Source organism: Chrysemys picta, chromosome 1, assembly GCF_011386835.1.
Source record: "Chrysemys picta bellii isolate R12L10 chromosome 1, ASM1138683v2, whole genome shotgun sequence".
NCBI classification, from domain to species: domain Eukaryota; kingdom Metazoa; phylum Chordata; order Testudines; family Emydidae; genus Chrysemys; species Chrysemys picta.
The window spans coordinates 299354096-299376506 of NC_088791.1; the positions used below are offsets into that span (position 1 = coordinate 299354096).

General features: G+C 39.9%; 1 protein-coding gene across 14 annotated transcripts in view; it reads right to left on the reverse strand.

Moving 5' to 3' along the window:
- The window catches only part of INTS6 (integrator complex subunit 6), a 93311-nt gene that overhangs the window by 70312 nt on the left and 588 nt on the right, over nt 1-22411 (reverse strand). For 10 of the 14 annotated variants that reach the window (XR_010597795.1, XM_065581245.1, XM_065581250.1 and 7 more), the window contains exons 2-3: nt 22213-22290; nt 21363-21512 (exon numbers count right to left, since the gene is read on the reverse strand). Coding sequence is in view for 12 of the 14 variants with exons in the window: in XM_065581245.1 (XP_065437317.1) it covers nt 21363-21512; nt 22213-22290 (228 nt within the window). In the remaining 2 variants the exon portion in view is untranslated. Of the gene's footprint in view, nt 1-7767; nt 7811-9033; nt 20827-21362; nt 21513-21796; nt 22174-22212; nt 22291-22411 lie in introns of those variants that run through there. The other 4 variants (XM_065581254.1, XM_065581248.1, XM_065581246.1 and 1 more) reach the window with 4 other exon arrangements.

A 22411-nucleotide genomic window follows, 5' to 3' on the forward strand; every position in this document is an offset into this window, starting at 1 on the left:
TCGGCCTTCTACGCAAGGCATCCCCTCGATTTTGAGGCTGGTACGGTCGAGGGGCCTGCGGCGGCCTGAACTGCCTACACTGAGTAACAGGGGTGTGTAGGCCTAAAGAACGGAGGGTGGTTCGTGAATCCTTTAGGCTATAGAGCCTCTTATCAGTCTTTTCCGAGAAGAGCGTGGGCCCTTCGAAGGGCAGGTCCTGGATCGTCTGTTGGACCTCGTGAGGGAGGCCGGAAACTTGAAGCCAGGCTCCGCGCCTCATGACCAGACCAGTGGCCAACATGCGTGAGGCTGAATCAGCTGCGTCCAAGGCCGCCTGGAGGGAAGCCCGGGTAATTAATCTCCCCTCTTCAACAAGGGCCGAAAACTCGGTTCGTGAGTCCTGCGGGAGGAGGTCCGTGAACTTAGACAAAGCCGAGCACGTGTTGTGTCCATACCGGCTCACTATGGCTTGCTGATTGGCAATGCGCAACTGCAGGCCCCCGTTGACTATACCTTGCGCCCGAAGAGGTCTAACTTTTTAGCCTCTCTATTTTTAGGTGTAGTCCCCTGAAAACCCTGGTGTTCCCTCTGGTTGGCTGCACCTACCACTAGGGAGTCCGGTGGGGTGTGTGTATAAAGATGTTCATACCCCTTGGTTGGAACAAAATATCGCCTCTCAGTCTTTTTGGCACTAGGGGCCAACGAGGCTGGAGTTTGCCACAAGGTGCGGGTTGTGTCCGCAATGGTTTTTATGAGAGGTAGGGCTACCCTAGATGGGCCAGACGGGGTCAGGATATCAATCACGGGATCTGTGTCCACCTCGATCTCCTCAGTCTGTATCGAGAGACTTTGGGCCGCTCAAGTAAGGAGCTGTTGGAGGATCCTATTGTCCTCTAGGGCCGGTGCCGCTGAAGTTCTGCTACTGCCTTGTCCGGATATGAAGAGAAAGATGTCCCCTGCAGAGGGCCTTCATCTACCACCTCTCCCTCTATGAGGGCCTGCGGCACATGGTACTCAGGCTGCGCGGCCGGTGCGGGCTCAAGACGCGGCACCACGGCCGGTACCAGGGTCGCCACCGAGCGACGAGGTGTGCTGGACGGTGCCTGCGCTGTTGGGAGCAAAGTCCCCGTCAGTGCTGTTGTTTGACCAGGGGGTGCCGTGTCCCTTTGTGGCACACTCCTGTCAGACTGCAGTGCCGGTGGTGGTGGCATTAGCGGCGGGGCTGCCGACATTGAAGAGACAGATGCGGCTCATGAGCGGGGTCCGTACGCCTGACCCACTGATTGATGGTAGGCCCACGGCATCCAGAACGGCCACTTGGGGGGCGATTGCCACTGCTGCTGCTGTGGTGGGTACGGTTGGGTACTCGTATGCGAGGACGATCGCCTGTTCCTCGATCTGTTAGAGCAATATGAGTCCACCTCCGAGTCAGAAGTCTCTGAATAGGAGGACATAGGAGGCGCGGTACCCACTGTCGCCGGAGGGGGTGCTTGCACCAGTGCCGCTAAGGTGACGCGGCATGGAGAGCGCGGCGAAAGCATCGCTGGTTTGCCCCTAAACTGGTAATGGGGCGGAGTGGTAGCCAGAGGGTCTCTGCACCGGTGCGGTGACGCCGGCACCGGGAGGCTCGAGAGGTCTGATGCGGTCTCGAACGCCTCCGGCGTCAATGGGAGGCGCACCTCCTCCATCATGTCCAGGGATCTAGGTCTCTCCGGACTCGACCGTACCCTCTCCAGGCGGGAGTCAACGGGATGGCCGGATGGGTCTGCGGCGCGAGTTGTCCTATAACACTCATGGACAGAACTGGAGCTTTAGAGTCCCGGTGGGGAGATTGTTCCGTCAGCGGCCTGTTCTTTTTAACCGGCACTGGTGATGGAGAGTGGTGTCTTACAGAGGATGGTTTCTTATGCGCCGACTCTCTCCGGTGCCGGGGTTTCGGGGCCTTGGCCTCACGACTTATCTCCGGTGCCGGGGCACTGCGCACCGAGGATGAAGTGCTGGGTGCCGGCTCGGAAGGCCCGGGATCTGATTGCGGCCACAGTACCGCCTCCATTAGGAGGACTTTAAGTCTCTGCTTTCTATCCTTGAGAGTCCTGGGGCGAAAAGCCCTGCAGATACTGCACCTATCCCTTTGGTGGGTCTCTCCAAGGCACCTTAAGCACGAAGAGTGCCGGTCACTCTTCGGCATAAATTTCCCACAGTCCCGGCAGAATTTGAACCCTGGGGACCCGGGCATGCCCCAGCGGGGCGACGAAAAGTTGTGGAACCCCCCCCCCCCCAACTAATATCTAACTAACATTAAACTAACTAACTATTTACAACAACGACGGAACACTGCCACGATTGCTGAAGAGCAAGCGAAGTTCCAGCTAGCCGTCACCGGCGGTAAGAAGGAACTGAGAGGGTGGGGAGTCGGCTGGCTCCTATATACAGCGCCATGAGGGCGCCACTCCAGGGGTCGCCGGAGCCCACCCTACGGACGCTGCTATAGTAAAATCTTCCGGCTGACATGCATGCCGCGTGCACACACCTGCTTGAAATGGACATGAACAATCACTCGAAGAAGAATGACCTTTTGATGGTCCTGCTGCTCTTCTATCCAGCCAGGCACTTGGTCTTTGGCAGCCTTCCCTGGACTCGGTTTGTCTGATGAGCTCTGTGCAGTGAGCTGTCCTCAGTCCAGCTGTTCGTCTAGCCAGCGAGGCACCCAGTCCTCCCTCATTGAGCTCCACACAGCAACTGATGGCTCTGCTCTGCTGCTTGCCTTTTATCTGGCCCTTCTGGCCCCTTATCGGTCATGCCAGCAACCCCTCTGATCGGCTGCTCCTCTGCAGCCACTCTAGGCTGCCTGGAGGACTTTTCAGTGCTCTACTCTGGGGCAAGGTGATGCAGGGCTGTGAGGCCTGCAGCAGGTGGCCTCCAGACCTAGTCCACCCAGCCACACTTCTGCAAGGGTTGATGACATTGAACTGGTCTACACTGATGCGCTAAAATTTAGATGCTGGATATATTTCTTGGAAGTCAAAGACTGTAGATTAATGCAACAGCTGCACTTCAGATGTCTAGGAGACCACAGAACGAGGCTAAAGATGAGCTGAGTTCAGGACCCCATGTACCTCATGCAACAGTTTGTAACATCATGAACACCTACAACACTCTGCCTTAAGGAATGATATCATTTGCAATGGGTAAATATTGGGAAAAGATTTCTGCTCAAAATGTTTTTTTATTAAAATTTCTCTATTTTCTGACCAATTATAGAGGTCATCAACTCTTGAAGGAAACAGGGCAATCCTGATTTACCAGACATGACTTTTCAGTTCATCTGTAAGAAGATATGCAGGACAAGCAACTTTAAATCAAGTACTGTAAAAAAAATATTTACACGTAAATTATCAGAAATTGCACGGGACTAAAAATTTGCTTTTTCACGTAAATGGAAGGCTATACCAAGCTATTTATTACACAGATGTCTCGGTAGAATTTTATTTACTTCTCTAGAAGTCTTTGTTTCCAATTTCAAAACAATCATTCAAATCCATTTTGCCACTGGCCTTTGTCCAATTGAGTATTAAAGTCCTATACAAAAATATACTTATCCCAAAAAAACCAAATCCGTTAATAGACTTAAGATGATATTAAGATAGACTTATGACCCTTGAAGGTGAATATGTATATCGTATCTGTAGAGCTTTAAACATTAATTTGTTATATTTAATGCTGTACATAAGGCTGGCAAGAAGCAATGAACAGCAAATTCCAACTCAGCCTGCAGTAAACTGAGAAATTTACTTAATCATCATCTAAATAGGCTTCCTCACAGACAAGTTCCTTAAAGAAGGTGCATTATTGATGATTCTAGTTGATGAATTCAGAGTGGCAACTCGCTCCTGTAGAGACTTCGATTGTGTCAAATAGACAACTAATTAGCTCAGCTGGCATTTTTCAATAGCTTCCAATACTCAGTAGCTACTAGAGTTTTTATCTTGCTGCAACTTCTTTGGAATAATTTTCTTCCTACTCTAGAGCCTTCTAGTAGGGGTGGAAAGAATATCCAAGATCGAGGAAGAAGCATCTGATGGCAGACTGACTCATTCTATTCCTTTAGCAGATATTATCCGGGAAGTGGAGAAGAAGTTTAAATTTCTCCCCTTCACTCACAACCTGCACCATCAAGCGCAGGTGTGTACTGAAGTGAAAAGAAAAGGTAGTTGCTCCATTAGCTCAGCATAGCAAGTTTTAAAGAAAATTCTCTTTGAAGTTGGCATAAATAACAGGGAAAACTTGAAATCTGTTAGACTAATATTAAATATACTGGGAAATGAGGGCTTCAAACTCTTAGAATGAAAGTACCAGTAAAACAGTAACAAGTTAGTACCTTAATTACTGTTAACACGATATCCCAATACATCACACAAAATTATTTTTGAATAGTTAAAATGGCATGTTTTTTTGGCCCACATCATGAGGCAATTAAATCATGATGTTAGTTATCACTTTAGCAAATTGGGGTATGTAGTCCACTGATCCCAAGGTTCCTTGACCAAGCAGGGACTGGGAACTCTTTGCAGAGCTCTTAAATAACTCCCTCTAGCCATCACAAGAAGCCAAATCTAGCACACTTTGGTCAACATGACACCTTTTGAAAGGAACCCTGGATCACCTCTGAAAGACTACAATAAGAATAAAGTTACTGATAGAATGTCATGATTTTACAGTGTAACAAACCATTTCACCATTATGTGCAAATAAGTTTAGAGATCAATGAAAGCTGACCCAGATGCATCTATGTAGATTCTGAACGTTCAAAAAGTTTATTATAGGTAAAGCAAATGAAGGGTAAAACTCGCATGAAGTGAAAAAGAAACCTTGCATATTCCACCTTACAAGATGATTAGGTTCTCAGTGTCTTAAGAATTAAAGGACAAAGTACCTAAATTCCACTGTCAAATCCATCAGGAAGTCAAAAGTATCTATGCAGGAAGCCTACAGCCATAGGACCTGGATTTTAACCTGAGGAGCCTGATATTAGACCAGAAAGGTAACTAGTCTATTAAGTATCAGAGGGGTAGCCGTGTTAGTCTGAATCTGTAAAAAGCAACAGAGGGTCCTGTGGCACCTTTAAGACTAATAGAAGTATTGGAGCATAAGCTTTCGTGGGTGAATGACCACTTCATCAGATGTCTGATGAAGTGGTCATTCACCCACGAAAGCTTATGCTCCAATACTTCTATTAGTCTTAAAGGTGCCACAGGACCCTCTGTTAGTCTATTAAAGTAAACTAAAAGACTTGTGGATGGAAAGGCCATTCTTCCAAGATCAGAAAATGATCCAATCTGATTTCTGCTTTTCAATCTAAGAAGTTTATCAGAAGGCCTATGCAACAGAGATCTTGTTGTACTGAGAACAACTTGATTGCTCTGGATGCCTCCATTCATTTCCACATACAACAGCTCCATCTGTCATACTTCACTGATAAAAAAGGGCCAAGTAGATCCCTGTCAAGGTGCTTCCACCATGTTCCTGACTTTGTTAGGAGATCTCCTTCAGCCTCCTCTATTCCCTCAGAGACAAATTTCCCTAACTAACTAGGGTTTCCAAAAAATACCTCCAGTTGGCCAGATTAGCTTCAAATTAGTGGAGGTCTACAGACTACCATTTTCACTGGCCCTGAAATTTGTGATCTATAACAGGGAAATCATTCATTTATATTTGCTTTCCTCTCTCTCACTGCCTGCTGTCAACCAGTAGCTGAAGGAATAACGTTAGTTTCCTCAACTGGTCTGGAATTTTCCTTTTAGCAGGAATAAAGAGACATTTATGCTGTATATCACAGTACCACCTAGGAATGCAACCAAGGGCCAGGAACCCACTGTGTTAGGCACCATGCAGACAAATAACAAAGGGAACAGCCCCTGTTCTAAACAACTTGCACAATCTACAAGGTTCCAGGTGAGAAACAAAGGACTGATGATTGTAAACTGGCAACATAACATATGACATTTGATAAAGCAAAGCAGAGTGTGAAATAACTAAAAGTTCAAAGTTGTAATAATTCTCAGTATAACAAGGAGTTATTGTCCTCTACTGTTTTTCACACAGCAATCAAAATGTTTTAGATTATGTCTCTTTGATAGAAAGAGGGACTGAATGGTGGAATCAGAAGGTTCTGTAACAACGGAGTACAATTTGGGCAGTTAAGAGAATGAGAAAGTAACTGCAACAGCAAAAGTCTGAGTAGAAAGAGCAGGACTTTGCACCAGTGAGGAAAAGGTGAACGGGACATGTGAAAAGAACATATGTGAAAGTGTGCTGAAGAAAAGAGGGTCAGGGACTCAGAGCAGAGAAAACCAGCCAATAGAGGGGAGGAAGTAGCAAAGGAGTATTCTGGCAAAATCAGATTCTCTCTTACTCCACTGAATATTGACTGCTGTCTAATATCTTGGGTTTAAATATACAGAAACAAATCTACCTTCACTCTTTTCAATAAACACTTAAATTCATCCTCATATGACAATAACTCATTCTAGTGAGGGATAAAATTAGTTCAGGGGTCTGATACTACCACATACTGTAGTAAACTAATGGATTTTGGATCATCCATACCTAATTATTTAGCAAGAGAAGAAAGAGCTCCCTCCCTCTATAGACATCTTAAATCATAATCATCATCATCTGTAAATCCAAGTCAGCTGTACAATTTCCACCAAGTATCTGGGTTGGAAGAGGCATGGTAAGGAAGAAACATGCACAAAGCTTTAGAAATGCCGAAGTCCAGAGCTTTGCAATAATATGGAAAAAGAAGAACAGGAGTACTTGTGGCACCTTAGAGACTAACAAATTTATTAGAGCATAAGCTTTTGTGGACTACAGCCCACTTCTTCGGATGCATTATGCATCCGAAGAAGTGGGCTGTGGTCCGCGAAAGCTTATGCTCTAATAAATTTGTTAGTCTCTAAGGTGCCACAAGTACTCCTGTTCTTTTTGCGGATACAGACTAACACGGCTGCTACTCTGAAACCTGTCAATAATATGGAGAATCTTCAACAGTGAAATAAAAGTAACAACAACACACAGCAAGATTAATACAAGCATACTTTAAAATTGAAGGCACTCAGATTTGATTGAGGAAACTGGGGAATTATTACTTTACTTCGCAGATCTAAAATAAGCATCAAAAACTTAATCTTGTAGGAGATGACAAAAATATTGGGCATAACATACTCTGCCTTCTTGGCTTTAAGGAACTGATTTGATCTCAGTATGAAAAAAATGAAATTCTTTTAGAAAAGTCTTCCAAGAGGTATCAATGAAAAGGCTGTAGGCAGAAGTAGATAGAAAAGCCTCTGAGATTTAAAGAATCGGGGAGCAAAGAGTCCAGGTGGCTACCCCCATCTAACTAGGTTTACTGTTACCATCAACGTGGAATCTTTTCTTGTTTTTGCTGTGTGTCTCAACTGTCAAACCCACAGATGTGGTCTGATATCCCTCTGCTCATTATTGAGGGGATAGAGATGCTGAATATTTAAGACATCTTTTCTTCCAACTGTTTGCAGACTGTTTGAGTCAGACAGGCATCAACAAGAAAAAAAGTTTAAATAAAAATAATATCCCATCAATTAATAATCACGTTTCACTTCCTTGGTAATGTGTATTATGTTTACTAGTTCTTTAGTAATCTACAGTTTACCAGGAGAGAAGGGTAGACAGACAAATATCTATAATGTAAAAGCAGCATTTACTTTTTGTTCAAGCCTTCATTTTGTATTAAACAAAAGTAGTACAAACCTAATTTTACTTCTGTCTAAGAGTCATCTTTAGGAAAATTCAGCTAAATTAAAAACAGAAAAATTATACTAGCAGGACATCATAGATGCATATTTAAGTGCAAAAATAAAAGGAAATGCAAAGTTACGGTTCTCATAGGATTTGATAACATTAACCCTCCCACATTTGCAAATATTGCAATTACTAACTAGGCTACTGAATGCAAAGTTAAGTACTATTGTAACTACTATATGTGTAATACGGGTGAACTACTGTCTCCAATAACCTTTTTGTTTTATCTAACCTTACTGTATTAACTAATTTTGCACCTAACAATTCAAGTCAGGTATGAGCACAAAGCACACACTTAATACTTGTGACTTTCAAAACAAATTACATACTGTTCTGTAGAACCACAAAGTTCACAAACTTCTGCACTCAAAACACTGATCAAAATAGGACAACGAGCCGAGTGACTGTTATTCTGATACACCAACAACTGTCTTACAAAATTTGTTTATATCTATCATTTCTTGTATCAGATCAATGCAGGGTCACCATCTACTAGTCTGAGTCTCAGAAATTTAACAGAAAACCATACAGAGACGTTAAGATAATCCTTATGACTGATATTCTGTACTTCAGTCAAGTTACAGTAGTCTTTAATCAGTGACTCCTGTAAATATTGTAAATTAACAGGGACAAGCTTTCTTTTATAGCATTGATCCCCTAACAAAAATTATCATTTGAAGGTATAAGTAGTGAATCAGGTGACAATGTCTCTAAAACCTCTGTAATCAAATTAAAAATATATCATTACGATGACCATATATGATCCTATAATTTTGCTTTGTAATTGCATAGCTAGCCAGCAGAGGGAGCACAAGTTAATAAATATATCCCCAGAGCTGTGCTGACCATCATATAGTTAAACAAAGAACTAAATTAATCAAGGGCACATTTTGCATGTATACAGCACTTTTCATCCACAGATCTCAAAGCACATATGAGATAGGTAAGCATTTTTTAAACAATGCATTAACAGAAGTAGAAAGATTAAATGACTTTTCCAAGGTCAGAATGATGCAGTAGTAATCAGGCATAGAATGCTGGTCTCCTGAGTTTTAAGTCCCCTGTTCAATCCACTAGATCACAAGACAGCCATTCACAAATACTGTAGTAGCATTTGGCTCACTACCCTCACAAAATTCTCTTTAGGCTAATTACAATTCCACCTACATAAAATTTTTCCCACTCTGTCAATGGCATAGAGTAAATTTTGCTTACTTGGATAGAGAATTACTGGGTGCTTCAGATGGCTGCCATCTTGTACCCTAGAGGTAGCTGCAGTACAGTAGTAGATTACATGATCTGTGTATATGCAGTTTGTACAGTCATTCTGTAGTGACATTTAGAATCTTTGGACAATAAGGTGCTAGAACATAAATTAAAGTGAGTGAAAAGTGACACACAACACGAAATAGTCACCAAATGGTATTACATAGTAGAGCATACATACAACATGAGACTTCTGATAATCCCTGATCAAAACAAACTCAAACTCATAACTGAAATACACCATTCAGTTACAGTAACAGCATTTTTTGACTAGTTTTTATGCTTACATACAGCTTCATGAAAAGGTTGCTATATTCACTACATAAAACATCTGACAACTTTTCAAAGAGAAACTCTAAAATGGTCAAAAAATGGAACAGCATCTCATGAAAAAAAGGCTCTTGCAAACCAGTGAAATCATGCTGTGACAAATGTCACAAGATTGAAAACTGAGCAACAGAGGGGAAGGAATTTGTATTTTCAATGGTCAAAACTTTGTTTTTAACAAAAATTTAACACCAATGGCTAGCAGTTGGGAGGGAAGAGTTACCTTAAAAATTTAGCAATACGCACAACCTCTACAACTAATGGGTGAAAGCTCAAAACATCTTCTGAGAACCTCTTTCCCCCCCCCCCAAGAAGTCCTCCAGAAAAAACAGGAAAACTCAAACACAACATTCCTAATTATATTTTTAAAAACACCCAAAAGTTTGACATTCTAAATATACCATAAAGCAGCAAAAAGGTCCCAACACGAGTTTTCAAAAATCCCTCTGCAGTTCACTTTTTAAACTTACACTTTTCTAGCTTTGCCTGCGTTTGTAAATTTCTGAAACCAAATAGCCATACAGACAATTACCAGCACATCACATCTATCTTGAACTGTGCAACTGGCCGCTTAATGAAACATTTTACTGGGGGTGCTTGTTGCCACATTTTCAAAAGTTCATAATTTAAAATTTTTCTGAGCTCACAAGTCTAACTAAGAAGGTACTGCTTATTAAGACTGTTTAGCTACAACTGTGAAACTTCAGCCTCTTTAGAACTGTTTAAAAAGATGGTCATTTTGTTTTATACAAACTAGAAAAATGTTTATTCTCTAATAACTCAAGGAAGCCTGATGAGCTTCTGCTCAAACACAAAAGGGCCAAGCACAGAAGATTCAATACAAAAGGTACAACATTTTTCTGTGTATGTTAATATGCATGTATAGAGATGGGAGAAGAGGACTCAATCAAAACGGAAGCACACATCTCACTGAAAACCAATGGGACTTGCAATCCTAAGTCCTACAGACCCTTTTAAAAATCCCCGACACACAAAAAATCAAAATGGATCAGGGAGATAAGTGAGAGGGAAATTATGTAAGAACTAATTTAAGTGAATGCTAGCTAAAGGATTATATAAATTATTTTAACTTTTTGGACAGTAAAGTTTAAAGTGCTGTAAGTTCGACTACTTCCCTGATAAATGTCAAGAAATAATAAAATCCTTGAATCCTGAACAATCTGTGATAATCAGACCCATTTTTAAAGGTATTCAGGCATCTGGTGGGATTTTCAAAAACACTGAGGTTCCTAAAATTCATTAATTTCAATGGATATTAGGCACCTAGATGATGAAAATCCCATAGGATGCCTAAATACTTTTTAAAAGCTTTCCCAATATCATATTGCAGGTCACTGTCAAGTAAAGGCAAGAGCATTGAGCTAAGTACACCTAGTGAAGATCAGGAAACAAGAATAATGATCAAACAAGTTCTGTTGTACTCATTTAGTATCACTTTTGATTGAAATCTAGAATTCTCAACAAAACTATTGCCAAGATATTTAACATCGGGTCGCACTACAAGAATGAAAAACTTAATTTTTAAGATTTTTCAACTAAAAAAATCAAGAATGTCAGTTTAATTGAAATTATTAAGTGATAGCTACTAAGTATATCTAATTTGCTTAATTTTTTTTAATAAAAAAGTAACAATTTGTGAGTAAATGTACTGTAAAAATGGTACTCTTCTATTCAGTTTAAAACTCATCATCCAACTATGGTATTGATTCCTGCTTACTAAAATGCAAAAGAAAAAAGTATGCATAGTCAGTTGCAGATTAATAGAGAAGCCCACACACACATGTGCTAGTGTAATCACTTTGAAACTGGGATTCCCTGCCCCCAGGTCTTCTCAGTGGCCTAGTAAATGTACTTAAAGTTATTTAGAATCTAGGCATATTTCCATCTAGTTATATTTTTGATTATAACTGTTGTACAAAAAAAGTAAAATTTGTCGTACTTAAATTTTGGACCTAGATACACTGTTTAGAAAAAGGATATTACGTAAAAATACCTATTACCTTTCCTCCCTCTTCCTTCCAAAATTAGCAGCTTTACCTTTAAAATCTATCCCAAGGAATTTGGATTCCCAAGGTGGTTTTAGTCATGCCTTCTAAAGACATCTGTAAAGAGCTTGACCCGAATCCAAAAACAATTGGCTTCACTGGGCTTTAGATCAGATCCTTAATTATTGCAGCCTTTTTGTTTTATTGGGTTAATAATTCTTTCCATACTTAGGGCACATTTTAAAAAATAATCATATGAAAGGGAGAAGGATTGGGTGAGAAGAGGTATCCATATTCGGGTCTTAATAATTCCCCTTAAATTGTGCATTAAAATAAAAATTGGATCGCTCTCCTTTCATCTTGGTTAACATAACAGATTCCATTTAAAGTTTTTTTTTTTTTTTAAAGACATGCAAAGGAGTTAACTAATACAACACTGAATAAATAAAAATGAAACCAACAAATGTATTGCTAAACAATGCCATTAAGAAGAGGTGGCAAGGTGCAGCGCTAAATACCGTATGATAGAGCCAACAATGTTGGTAAAATCAGTGAAAAAAATTGAGCTTCTGTGAGGAAAGATGGTCTTGTGGTTAGGCAGGGGACTGGGAGTTAGGAGACCAGATTGGTCCCGTTGGGAATACAAGGACTCCTGTGTGACCCTGAGTCAGAGTACTGAGCATTCAATTTGTCAATGTTTGTAAGGTAGTTTGAGATGCTTAAGTGGAGGGGCAAGAAAGATGCAAAACATGTCCTTGCTAGATTCCACACAAGTATGACTAGTTTCCAGCCAAACACTCCAGCAGCAGTGCCAAAGAGAATTTGGCCAGGCATTGGACTAGAAAAGGAAAAAAGGATGCATGGCTGGAAGTTACTGTATTTTGATTACTTAATATTTAGGCAGATTTTTAAAAAGAATATTAAAAACACCCCCATTACTGTCCTAATTCTGTACATGCTTAATCTTGTCTGATTTTTTGTAATGTGTGTACTCGACTTGTGTAACCGTAACGTACTATTACAATGTAGTTACATAATGCCATCATTCATTGGAGACAAACAACGAAGTATACTAATGTTTATCAGCCACAGCCTTTTAGGAGGTGATGTTATCCACCATAAGGCTGATTTTGAGCAACTTTCTTCGTCTTCCCTCTGGAACCTGAGCTACATGTAACATACTCATTACCCAAATGCTTTAGAGGTCTACTTCAAACCTATTAAAGAGCAGAGACTAGGAAGATGCTCATATTTAGTACTCTAGCTCATTTAGACAGCAAATTTTTATTTACATAAAAAAAAAAAGGTCAGTCACTTAGATTCATCTCAATTGTTACTGTTCTGGCTGAGTTCCACATAGCTCTTTGACTGCAAGGAATGGTTGTCCACATAATACATGGGAAACTCAAGATGACCCTTCTACAGGAGTTATCACACCAGACCCAGATTATATTAGTATGTTGCCTCTAGCAGTAGCCAGTAACTAATACCACAAAGAAAGGAAAACCCATAACAGATCAAGGCAATTGAGAGATTCTGTAAATTGGAGATGACTGGGATGGACACAGGAAAAAACTTAACACTTGTAAAGGCAATTATTTTATGCCCAGTTTTATGACTCAGGTGAAAATGTAAGGTCAACACCAAAAGGACATTTAAGGACGTCTGAGTTGTTAGTTACAGCTAAACATGTTTTCAACCTGACTTGTATGTGTTTGGAACACATATATATTTGGAAACCATAGTACTAAGTGGGACAGAGTCTATATCACACTTTCTGGTAGCATAGCTGTTTAAGCAAGCCTCTGAAAACCATGTAATGGTGCTAGTTATAACCATGTTCAGAAGATGTTTGTCAAACATAGCTCTGCCAAATCCATGCTTGACAACCATTTTAGAACAACCATTGTAGCTAGAATAGTCATGGCTGGTAGCATGGATAGGACCAGAATCTCACTACATACTGTTTTCCTTTTATGAAAGGTAAAATGCAATCAGGAAAATCTTACGGGCCCTGCTCCCAAATACAAGGCTCAAGTTATTCTTGTTGATATTAATATCCATGCTACTAAATACTAGTGACTTTCCATTTATATGTAATAATAATTCAATTTAGCACACTAGTCAGAGCTTAAGAGACCTGCTCCACCACAGACATCTTGTGTGACCTTGGGAAAGTCACTTTGTCTCTGTGCCTCAGTTCCCTATCTATAAAACAGGAATTATACTATTAACTACCCTACAGCAGTGTTGTGAGTATAAATATATTAAAGATTGTGAGGTGCTCAGATACAACAGTAATAGGGGATATATACGTACCTAGAGAGACAGATAGCTGTACAATAGTTTTTTTTTTTTTTTTTAAGGGGTCTAGTGTAGTCAGGTGCCAAGGTCAGAGTACAAAACTCATTAAACATGTCCCATCTAATTTGAATATGTTTTGACAGTGAAGAATCTACATGTCTACACACTTTTCAACTAGGGTGGGATATAGCATAGGAAAATGACTTACACAGGCTATGATAAGACTGTATGAAGTTAAGACTACTGATACATATGTATCCTTTGAAAATACCACAGAGAAAATACACATGGTGACCAAAAATAATGGAACTGTCACTGGTGAAGTTACCTTTAAAATAAGAGCTGTTGAGATATAGGAAAAATTTGCTCTAATTGCATTTAAAAGGCCACCTTCTGTTCAACCCACCCCAAGAAAAACTGTGATACTTAAAATTAGAGGAAGACTGACCTACCCTCTGGAGAACTAAAATCAACTCCAGCACTCTCATTTCAATGCATATAGAATGTACAGCTTGATATGGTCCTGGACCACCGAATTAAAATAGCCAGGCATACCAAATGTTTCTCAGACTGCTAAATAACAGAATGGCTGAAAACAACTGAAAACATGCCCAGATAACACAAGGTCAAAAGGCAACAGTTTGAATTGGAAACATGTTCCTATAAAGGAAATTTGTACACAGCTGGGAATATTGTGTGAAATGAGACATACTGTACAATTTCTCTTCCTGCTAGTATTCAGACAAGTAGAATTTTGTTTAATGTATCTTTAACACAAGAGGGATAGAATGGGATGGAATGTTGGAATCACAAAGAGGTAACAGTGATAGTTTTAACTGTGGACAGGAGAGATCTGAAGTGTGTAATAGTAGCAGCTCTCCTTAAGGATACAGGAACATGGCTCAAAATCTAGTCACCACTTTAGATATTCATTCATTCAAGAGCAAAACAGGTCACTGAGTTGGGCCCTAAAACGAAGCATACTTTCTTGCAATGGTCCCCCAGTGGTGTTTACTGCTAACAGATACTGTGGAACAAAAGAGGTATCCAAAAATCTAAACTACTCTAGGAAAGCAGTGGAGGGGATGGCATTCCTAGAGATCAGAATGTAACTCCTTATGCCAAAAATACATAATTGGAAGGCAAAATACTCAAGCTCAGGGCATACCACCCAATATGGAAAAATGAAAAGGCAAAGATTCCACCTCACCCAAGCACTTTGCATCAGTGCCTTTAACAGAAGCATAGAGTAAGTTACTGATAGAAAGCTTTGGATTACATTAACATTTACATTAACACTACTTTGTAGACTGTTCCAATTCCATTTAATAGCAAGATATTGAAGGATGAAGAATCCTTCAGTGTACCTACTGCCATCAATTAACCTCCTTCTTGTTTTTGCTACTGTCAGGCCTTAAAAGTGGTGCTCCTGCTTCCTAATGGATGAAGTTCTCCCTAGACTGTGTTCCAGAGTTGCTCTGAGTAGATTTTTTTTTTTTAAAAGAGATGGGGGAGAGAAGAGAAAAGAAAATGCAGTTACTCTAGAGCAGTACAAGCTTCTACTGCCATCAAAGAGAAAAAAACTGCCTTTGCAGCAGTACAAGTCTGACAAGGCAGGAAATGTTAGTCTAAACTTGGGTTGCAAATCTGGATGTACTCTCAAAGCACAGGTCATTCCATTGCAATACTTTTCACCCTTGAATGCCAAGAGATTTATAGTTGAAGGATTTTGATTTTTTGTAAGCAAGGGATTGCAGAGAAGATAAATACATTCTCTACCCATGCCCAAAGTCAAGAGCTCCACGTCACATGATGCATAAGCCAGGAGCCCATTAAAGACACCTTCAAACAGCCCAGCAGCTTTAAACATGTCAAAAAACTACAAACCTCTAATAAAAACCTCAATAACTACAATCTGCAATGTCCAACACTACTATTTAAGTGACTAGTCAAAGAAAAATCAAATCAAACTCAGCATGACAACTAGTGTAAAATGTAACATATGCAAATTAAGATGACATGATACAGTGAGGCATTCTTTACAACACCTCACTCAAAAGATGTTTAGATAAGATGGCATTATACACATATACAACCCTTTTACCAAAGTGACCAAGGTTGTGGCTTGAAGCTCAATTACCAAATATATTTATTAATTTATGTTACTCAGTGACACAGGTGTGAGGAGCCTCAGACTGAAGTGTATGACTATTCCAACAATTTGGACAAAATAAAGAAATCTTTCCACAAGCATAAATAAGATGCCTCTCTTACATAATTTAAATGTTCTACAAATTAGTTCACATATTTAAGCCAAAAAAATACTGATCCTCTGAAGACCAATGTGAAGCAAGCTTTATTGTGTAAACATTCCAATGATCAGAATAAATAAAAAAATTTCTCTTGCATCTATAAATAGTTTTAATGAAAAATTAAGTAAAAAATACTTGTGTAGTAATCAATCTAAAATGCGGTTACTTGAGAGAAGCTTGCAAATTGGATAAAATCTGGATAATTAGGTTGTTTTAAAAAAATCCCATTATATGTACAAAACCCCTCAATGTACAGAATGATAAATCTCTTTACAGCCCTTGGCTTATTAAAAATGGCTTGAGATAGCCTTCATGTATTTAAGATTCAAATTTGATTTTAGGTTATTTTCTGCTCCAAGGTTTCTTTCCTACGTATTTGTAAATACTCAAAATTAGAGCTGGCCAAAATTTTTCAGCAAAAACCAAAATTTTGAGAATTTGTTTTGATTTCACCAAATTGTTTGGAGGGTGGGGTCAGGGAGTAGAGGGGATTCCAAAAGATTCAAAACATTTTGTTTTAACATTTTCAGAATGAAACATTTTGATTTTCTGGTTTGAAACCACTTTCTATTTAAAATTTCTCAACAATGTAACTAAAAAAAAATCAAGTGTTTAATAATCAAGTTAAATAAAATGTTTCAATTTTGACAAAATATTTTGTTCAATAACAAATTTTTGACTTTTTAAAATTGCAAACAAAAAATGGCTATTTGCCCAGCTCTACCTGAAATGCACTGAGCAAAATTAGGAAGATCTTTGCCAAGAGCAAGGATATTGGGTGTTACTACAGTAATATTTTTCATGGGATTTATATTTTATTCCATGTAATATGTTATTCAGTGTGAAGAAGAATGAGAGAAAGTCCACTTTTTGATTATAGGAAAATATTCTTTCAGAAATTTGTCATCTGGGCTGTCTTTTGTTACATTAAGTCTGCTTATCAAATTCAGTTCACATCTCATGGGTCAGTTTCACTGAATCAGCCGCATACTTTAGAAGCCTGATTAAAAGCAAGGTACATCTGTAGAGATACTGTGTTGGTGTCTAATAACAGAAGTTTCTATCCAAAACACTAGAGAAAATTTCACACTGGTGAAAATTTGAAGAGGACATTATACAAAAAAAGTTAACTTGAAACACTATTGCCTTGGTACTTTGTGAAAATATTTGGTTAAACAAGCACATTTTCTCTTAGCATCCATCTCATACTGTACTGATTCTGCAGAAAGAGAGCATGGTATTGACAGCCTCACCACAGAAATAACTGTTTGCCAGATAAAGTGCACTAGGCTGCATAGAATCTGAGTTTTAGTGACTTAAAACAGATCCATCAGATTAAATCTTGCAGCACTATTGTACTTTTCATTTACACGCATTAATTTTTACTATTTTAGTGTTGCATACCTTACAGCTTCAATAGTTTATGGTTTCATTATCAAATTCAACAGTTTGCAATTTGTCAGGATAGGTATTTAGATGGTCCACTCTGCTTACATTTCTGCTACGTTATTTAGGAAGTTACATACTTCTAATGTTTTCCATTTCAGTATTAACCACAACTTCAAACAACACTAGTAGTATTAACCCTATAACCAGTTACAGCAAGCTGCATTTAGTATTAGTGATATTTAACTTTGTCCATTAAGTTAGGTAGTCACAATTTATCTAGCAATCATGAAAAACTATAGTGACACCACTGTATTGCACGAGGTGATTGAGGAAAATCTGCTAGTAAGAGGTCTAGCAATTCAGCCTAGTATAGACAATGGATAGAGAAGCTGATCAGAGAGAAAACGTTATAAAAGAAGTCAATTAGGTAAGTGCAAGCTAGGCTAGCAAAGTTACAAAAGGTGATGTGATAGGTAGTAGATGTATAAAGTCAATGTATTAAGTCAATGTATTTAAATGGTTTCTCTATTGTACACATTCTCATTTAAGCTTTTTTTGTTACTGAAGCTTACCTAATAAAGATCCACAGTTAGGTGCCGAGCACCAGTACCTTTTACTGGTAATATTAAAGGCTAACATTTTCTTTAAAAAACTCTTAAATTCATCTATCAAAAACAGTCACAGAAAGTGAAATACATGAACAAAACTACTCCACTTTGTGAACGCTGCTAAAGCCAAGCAAGGATAATATATAGCTTAACATCAAATGGAAAGAGTTACGCAAATTAAAGGGCCACAGCTAACTTAAAAAAAATTCATATTTCTGTCTGAAAACTTAACTACAGTAGGTGCAAATTAACCCTTAGATTATTATTTAGATTAGGAAAAATATTTTTCCTTTAGTCAGGCCAACTGTTCCCCTGTATAGTAAGATAGTTTCTCCTTTGTTAACAAGATCCTTAAAAAATGAGGGAGCATAAAAACCCTTGTAAAAACACTAACAGGGGTTTATAAATTCAGGATATGTTTAAAAGCGCCTCTATTAGAAACTGGAACTTTTAAAAAAAAATTAGGTTAAGTGTCTCTTTAAGATCCAAATGTGAAATTATGTGACCTAATACATCTGTGCAAGTGGTAACTCAAACATTGTCATCATCTGTTCATGAGTTGGTAACAATGCAATGCAAAATACATATAGTGAATTGAGATATTTGTATTATGGTCCAAACAGGTGATGCAAGGAAATACGCAGCAGTTTTTCTCAAGTTTAATTTGAGAACAAACATTCAGCCATCAGTCCAATCCAGGAAGTCTGCTGATGGTGAACTCTGGCCAACTTCAAAAGATGTCAGATATAACAAGTGGCCTAACCATTTAGATAAACAATTCAGAAGTTGGATGGTTTAACCAGATTGAATCTCAATAAGTTTGAGACATGTCTTGTCATTAGTATTTATAAAATGAGCACATTTGTTCTATAGCTCAAGTACTAGAAACAACAGGAATCTGAACAAATATTTTAGAATCTTGCCAATCCAATGGCGGGAGTGGCGGATAACTTAGTGGAAGAGACAGCCTGATATAATTTCCCAAATGCTTCATTAAAAAATGTTTGAATTTATGCTTCATGTAAAATCTTCTCTAATATCTATTAGATCTTATTTATTTGTAAATCATCCTGTCTTCTGAACCCAAGAGTAGATCTAGCTACTCTATTTTAGACAGCTAAACTAGACTGGTTGAGATATTCAAGTAGTCTCATCAGTGTAAAAAATTTTTCCTAAGCATTTCATTTAAAAATTAGATGAGTAAGAGTATGCAACTGTCTCCAGTGTTTCAACAATTGAGTATTCTTACTTTTATCTTCCTGAATTATTCCCATGTCATTAAAATGTACATGTTGCAAAGATGTTTATTTTCAGAAGAGCTGTTTAACAGTGGATCTTCCCATTGCTGATGTCAGTTGACAGGATGGCAATATGTATTGCTTATAAGCCAATGTGAACTTCAAGGACCAGTTCAGTCCCAGAAGTGAATTCCAGTGCAGTTAAATAATCTGAAATTTTAGTCTAATTTATGAAAAAGTTCTAGTCTGATAGTGGTGTTACAATGGGAACTAGGGACTTCAGCAGCACAGGATCTAGCAGAACAAATCAATTTAACACAGTCACCTATTTTTATAAAGGACACTGAAAAAAGTTCAGAAAAGATTGTTTAATCATGAGAGTGAATATTTGCATGTACCAGAAGCCATTCTCTTCTGCTAAGTCTACCACACATGGAACAGTGTGAAGTATCTGGTAAACTTTGTTTAGAAGTTATCAACTTATAATATCTAGAAGAGTAAGGGTGTTTCTGAGGTCAAAGAAATCTGGTCTGGAATCAAAGATCTAAGGACAAGACAGACCAGGCACAAATGAAAACAATGCAGATGCTCAAAAGACAACGAAAAGCACTTGTTCTTCATAGCATAACCAGCCAATGAGAGTCATGGCATCAACTCAATTGCCCACTTGTTTAAAAAAAAAAAAAAAAAAAAAAAAAAAAAAAAAAAACAGTGAGCATAGCTGACTCACCCAGGGCCTGTAATGTTTTATGGATGAATATCACTGCTGTATTAATTATCATCAATAGCCATGGCAAAGGATGGATATGGATTTTTTTTTCGCACCTGGGAGGGTAAGTTTCCACAAAAACTTTGTAAGGCTGACCTAACTGAAACCAGAATGAAGGAAAGCAGAAAAACAGGTGAATGCACGTAGGTGTATAAGAGGGCAACACATGGAAATAGACTAAAGATTGGCAGTGTGTGTTGAATTGGAACATTTCAAAGTTTCATTACTAGGACTGCATTTAAAAACGTGTTTAGGGTGACTTGGAAGTCTAGTGGCAGTGCAACACAGTGAAATAGGAGAAATCTGAATTTTCCTCCTACACAAGCAGAACATGGTAACGCAGAGACAATATGCTCAGCCTCAGAGCATTTGGTTGAAGCAACTTATATCACTCGCTAGTGAAACAAGCAGCAACAGCCTTTCTTCCTCTCAGAGGGCATTACGTCACAGGAGAAAAAAGGGGAAATGTGAGGCTAACAGGGCAAACAAGTGCAAAATATACATTTAATATGTGTACCCACTGGTAATGCTCTCCACTACTATGCAAAACAACACTAGGGCTGGATTCATAGTCCCAGTCTCTTACTCGTTAGGCCAAGAGCAACTGAGAGTGTTTCCAGGGCATACACTCAACCTGAGGGAGAATGGTATAGAAGTGCCTCATTGTTCTACAGTGACCCATACTGTTGATTAAAAGGTAATGTTGACACACTCCAAAAGAAGTCCTGTTCAAATCCTTCTGAGTCAGAAGGATGGCAGCTCCAGTACAGGGTGTCAATGAAGCCAGAGCTTTAATAGGAGGGAAAGAGATTGAATGATAAAAGATTTGACATGTAAGATTAAACCTCTGCTCCATTTAGCCCAATAATTTGGTCCCCACAGTGGCTAATAAGTGTACTTCAGAGAAAAGCTAAACCCTCAAAGTGCACCCAACTGATTGTGCACCACTGTACATGGAAAAGAAAAAAATCTTCATGACCCCTGCATGCAATCGGCTAATGTGCTGAAATGTAAGGTTTCATTATCTCGATCATAATATACCCCAAACTGGCGTGTGAACTGAAAAAAAAAAAAAAAATCAATGCCTACATTTGTGTTTAAAAAAACTGAAGCAGTTTGAGACTGAAAATAATAAAAACTGAATTAAAGCTGGGTACAAAACTACATCCTAGTAACGGGTTTCCCAATTGTCTAGGAACTGTTTATTTGTAAAGTAGCCCCCCCGTTATGTTTTATACTTCATATTTCATGAATAGAGGTTATTTTGGTCAGTTAATCATTTGTGGTCTCTGAAAGGGTTTTCCCCCTGTTTATATTCAACCTACCTGCCCATAGTTGTCTATGCCAGTTACTAATCTATTTAAGTTTAATAAATCAAAAGCTGTCCTTAGAGACTGGCCAAGAGTCGTAAGTCCTTCAGCTTGAAGGTTTTTCAATTCATTCATAAAGGTTGCATGGTTTTCTTTCCAGCCAGCCTGCAAAGAGAAAGGCAAGAATGCTTATCCTTCAGATGTTAGCTGTGTACAAGGGGAGCCTTTTCTGTTACAGGTTACAAAAATGGTGTCTTCCTCTCTTGCATGCATGGGGTTAAAAAATACCCCCCAAACTACCAACTCATCTTCCAAGTAACTAAGAACCTCTTCTATTCTAAAGGCTTCAAAGCCCAATCACCCCCCCAAGCCTTTACCCCCCCTTGTCCCCCACCCTGCAGAATATCAGGGTTTGGTTCCGCGGTCCAAAGAGTGAGCCTACAACTTACTGCGGGTCATTGGAATAACCAGAGCCTGGTCCACGGCAGCGGACGGGGCCGGTCAATGACCTACAGCAGGTTCCCTTCTGATGTGTCATGTGGAGGCTCCGGGTCTCCACGCACGACGAGGGGGAAGCGCCAGCCAAGGCTGCCCGGCCCGAAGCAGGTACCGCTCCTCGCCGCCCCTGGCAGCCGAACTCGCCTTGGAGTTGCTGTCACTTCTCCTAACTTGAATCAATATCCCCCACAGTCCACTGCTGCTCACACACCGCACAGGAAAAATGTCGGCCATGTTGATGTCAGCGCCGCCGCCGCTGCCACAGCCTGTGTGTGCCTGTGCGGGGCGAGCTGCGCTGCGCCGCCGGGAGCGCGGGGGAGGGGCGGGCAGCCCGGCCCGGGGGAGGAGGGCGATTCACGGGGGTTACCTTGATCGCGTGGGGAGGCTCCTCGAAAGTGACCAGCATGTACCTGTCTCCTCTGCTGGCGGGGTCCCGGGCGCGGAGCTGCGGGCACAAAGCGCAGGGTTACCCGAGGGAGCCAGCAGCAGCGCCCCGCATGCGAGCCCCCGCCCGGCCCTCCCCAGCCCCGCGCCCCCGCCACCCGGGCGGCAGGGCGCCCCCACCC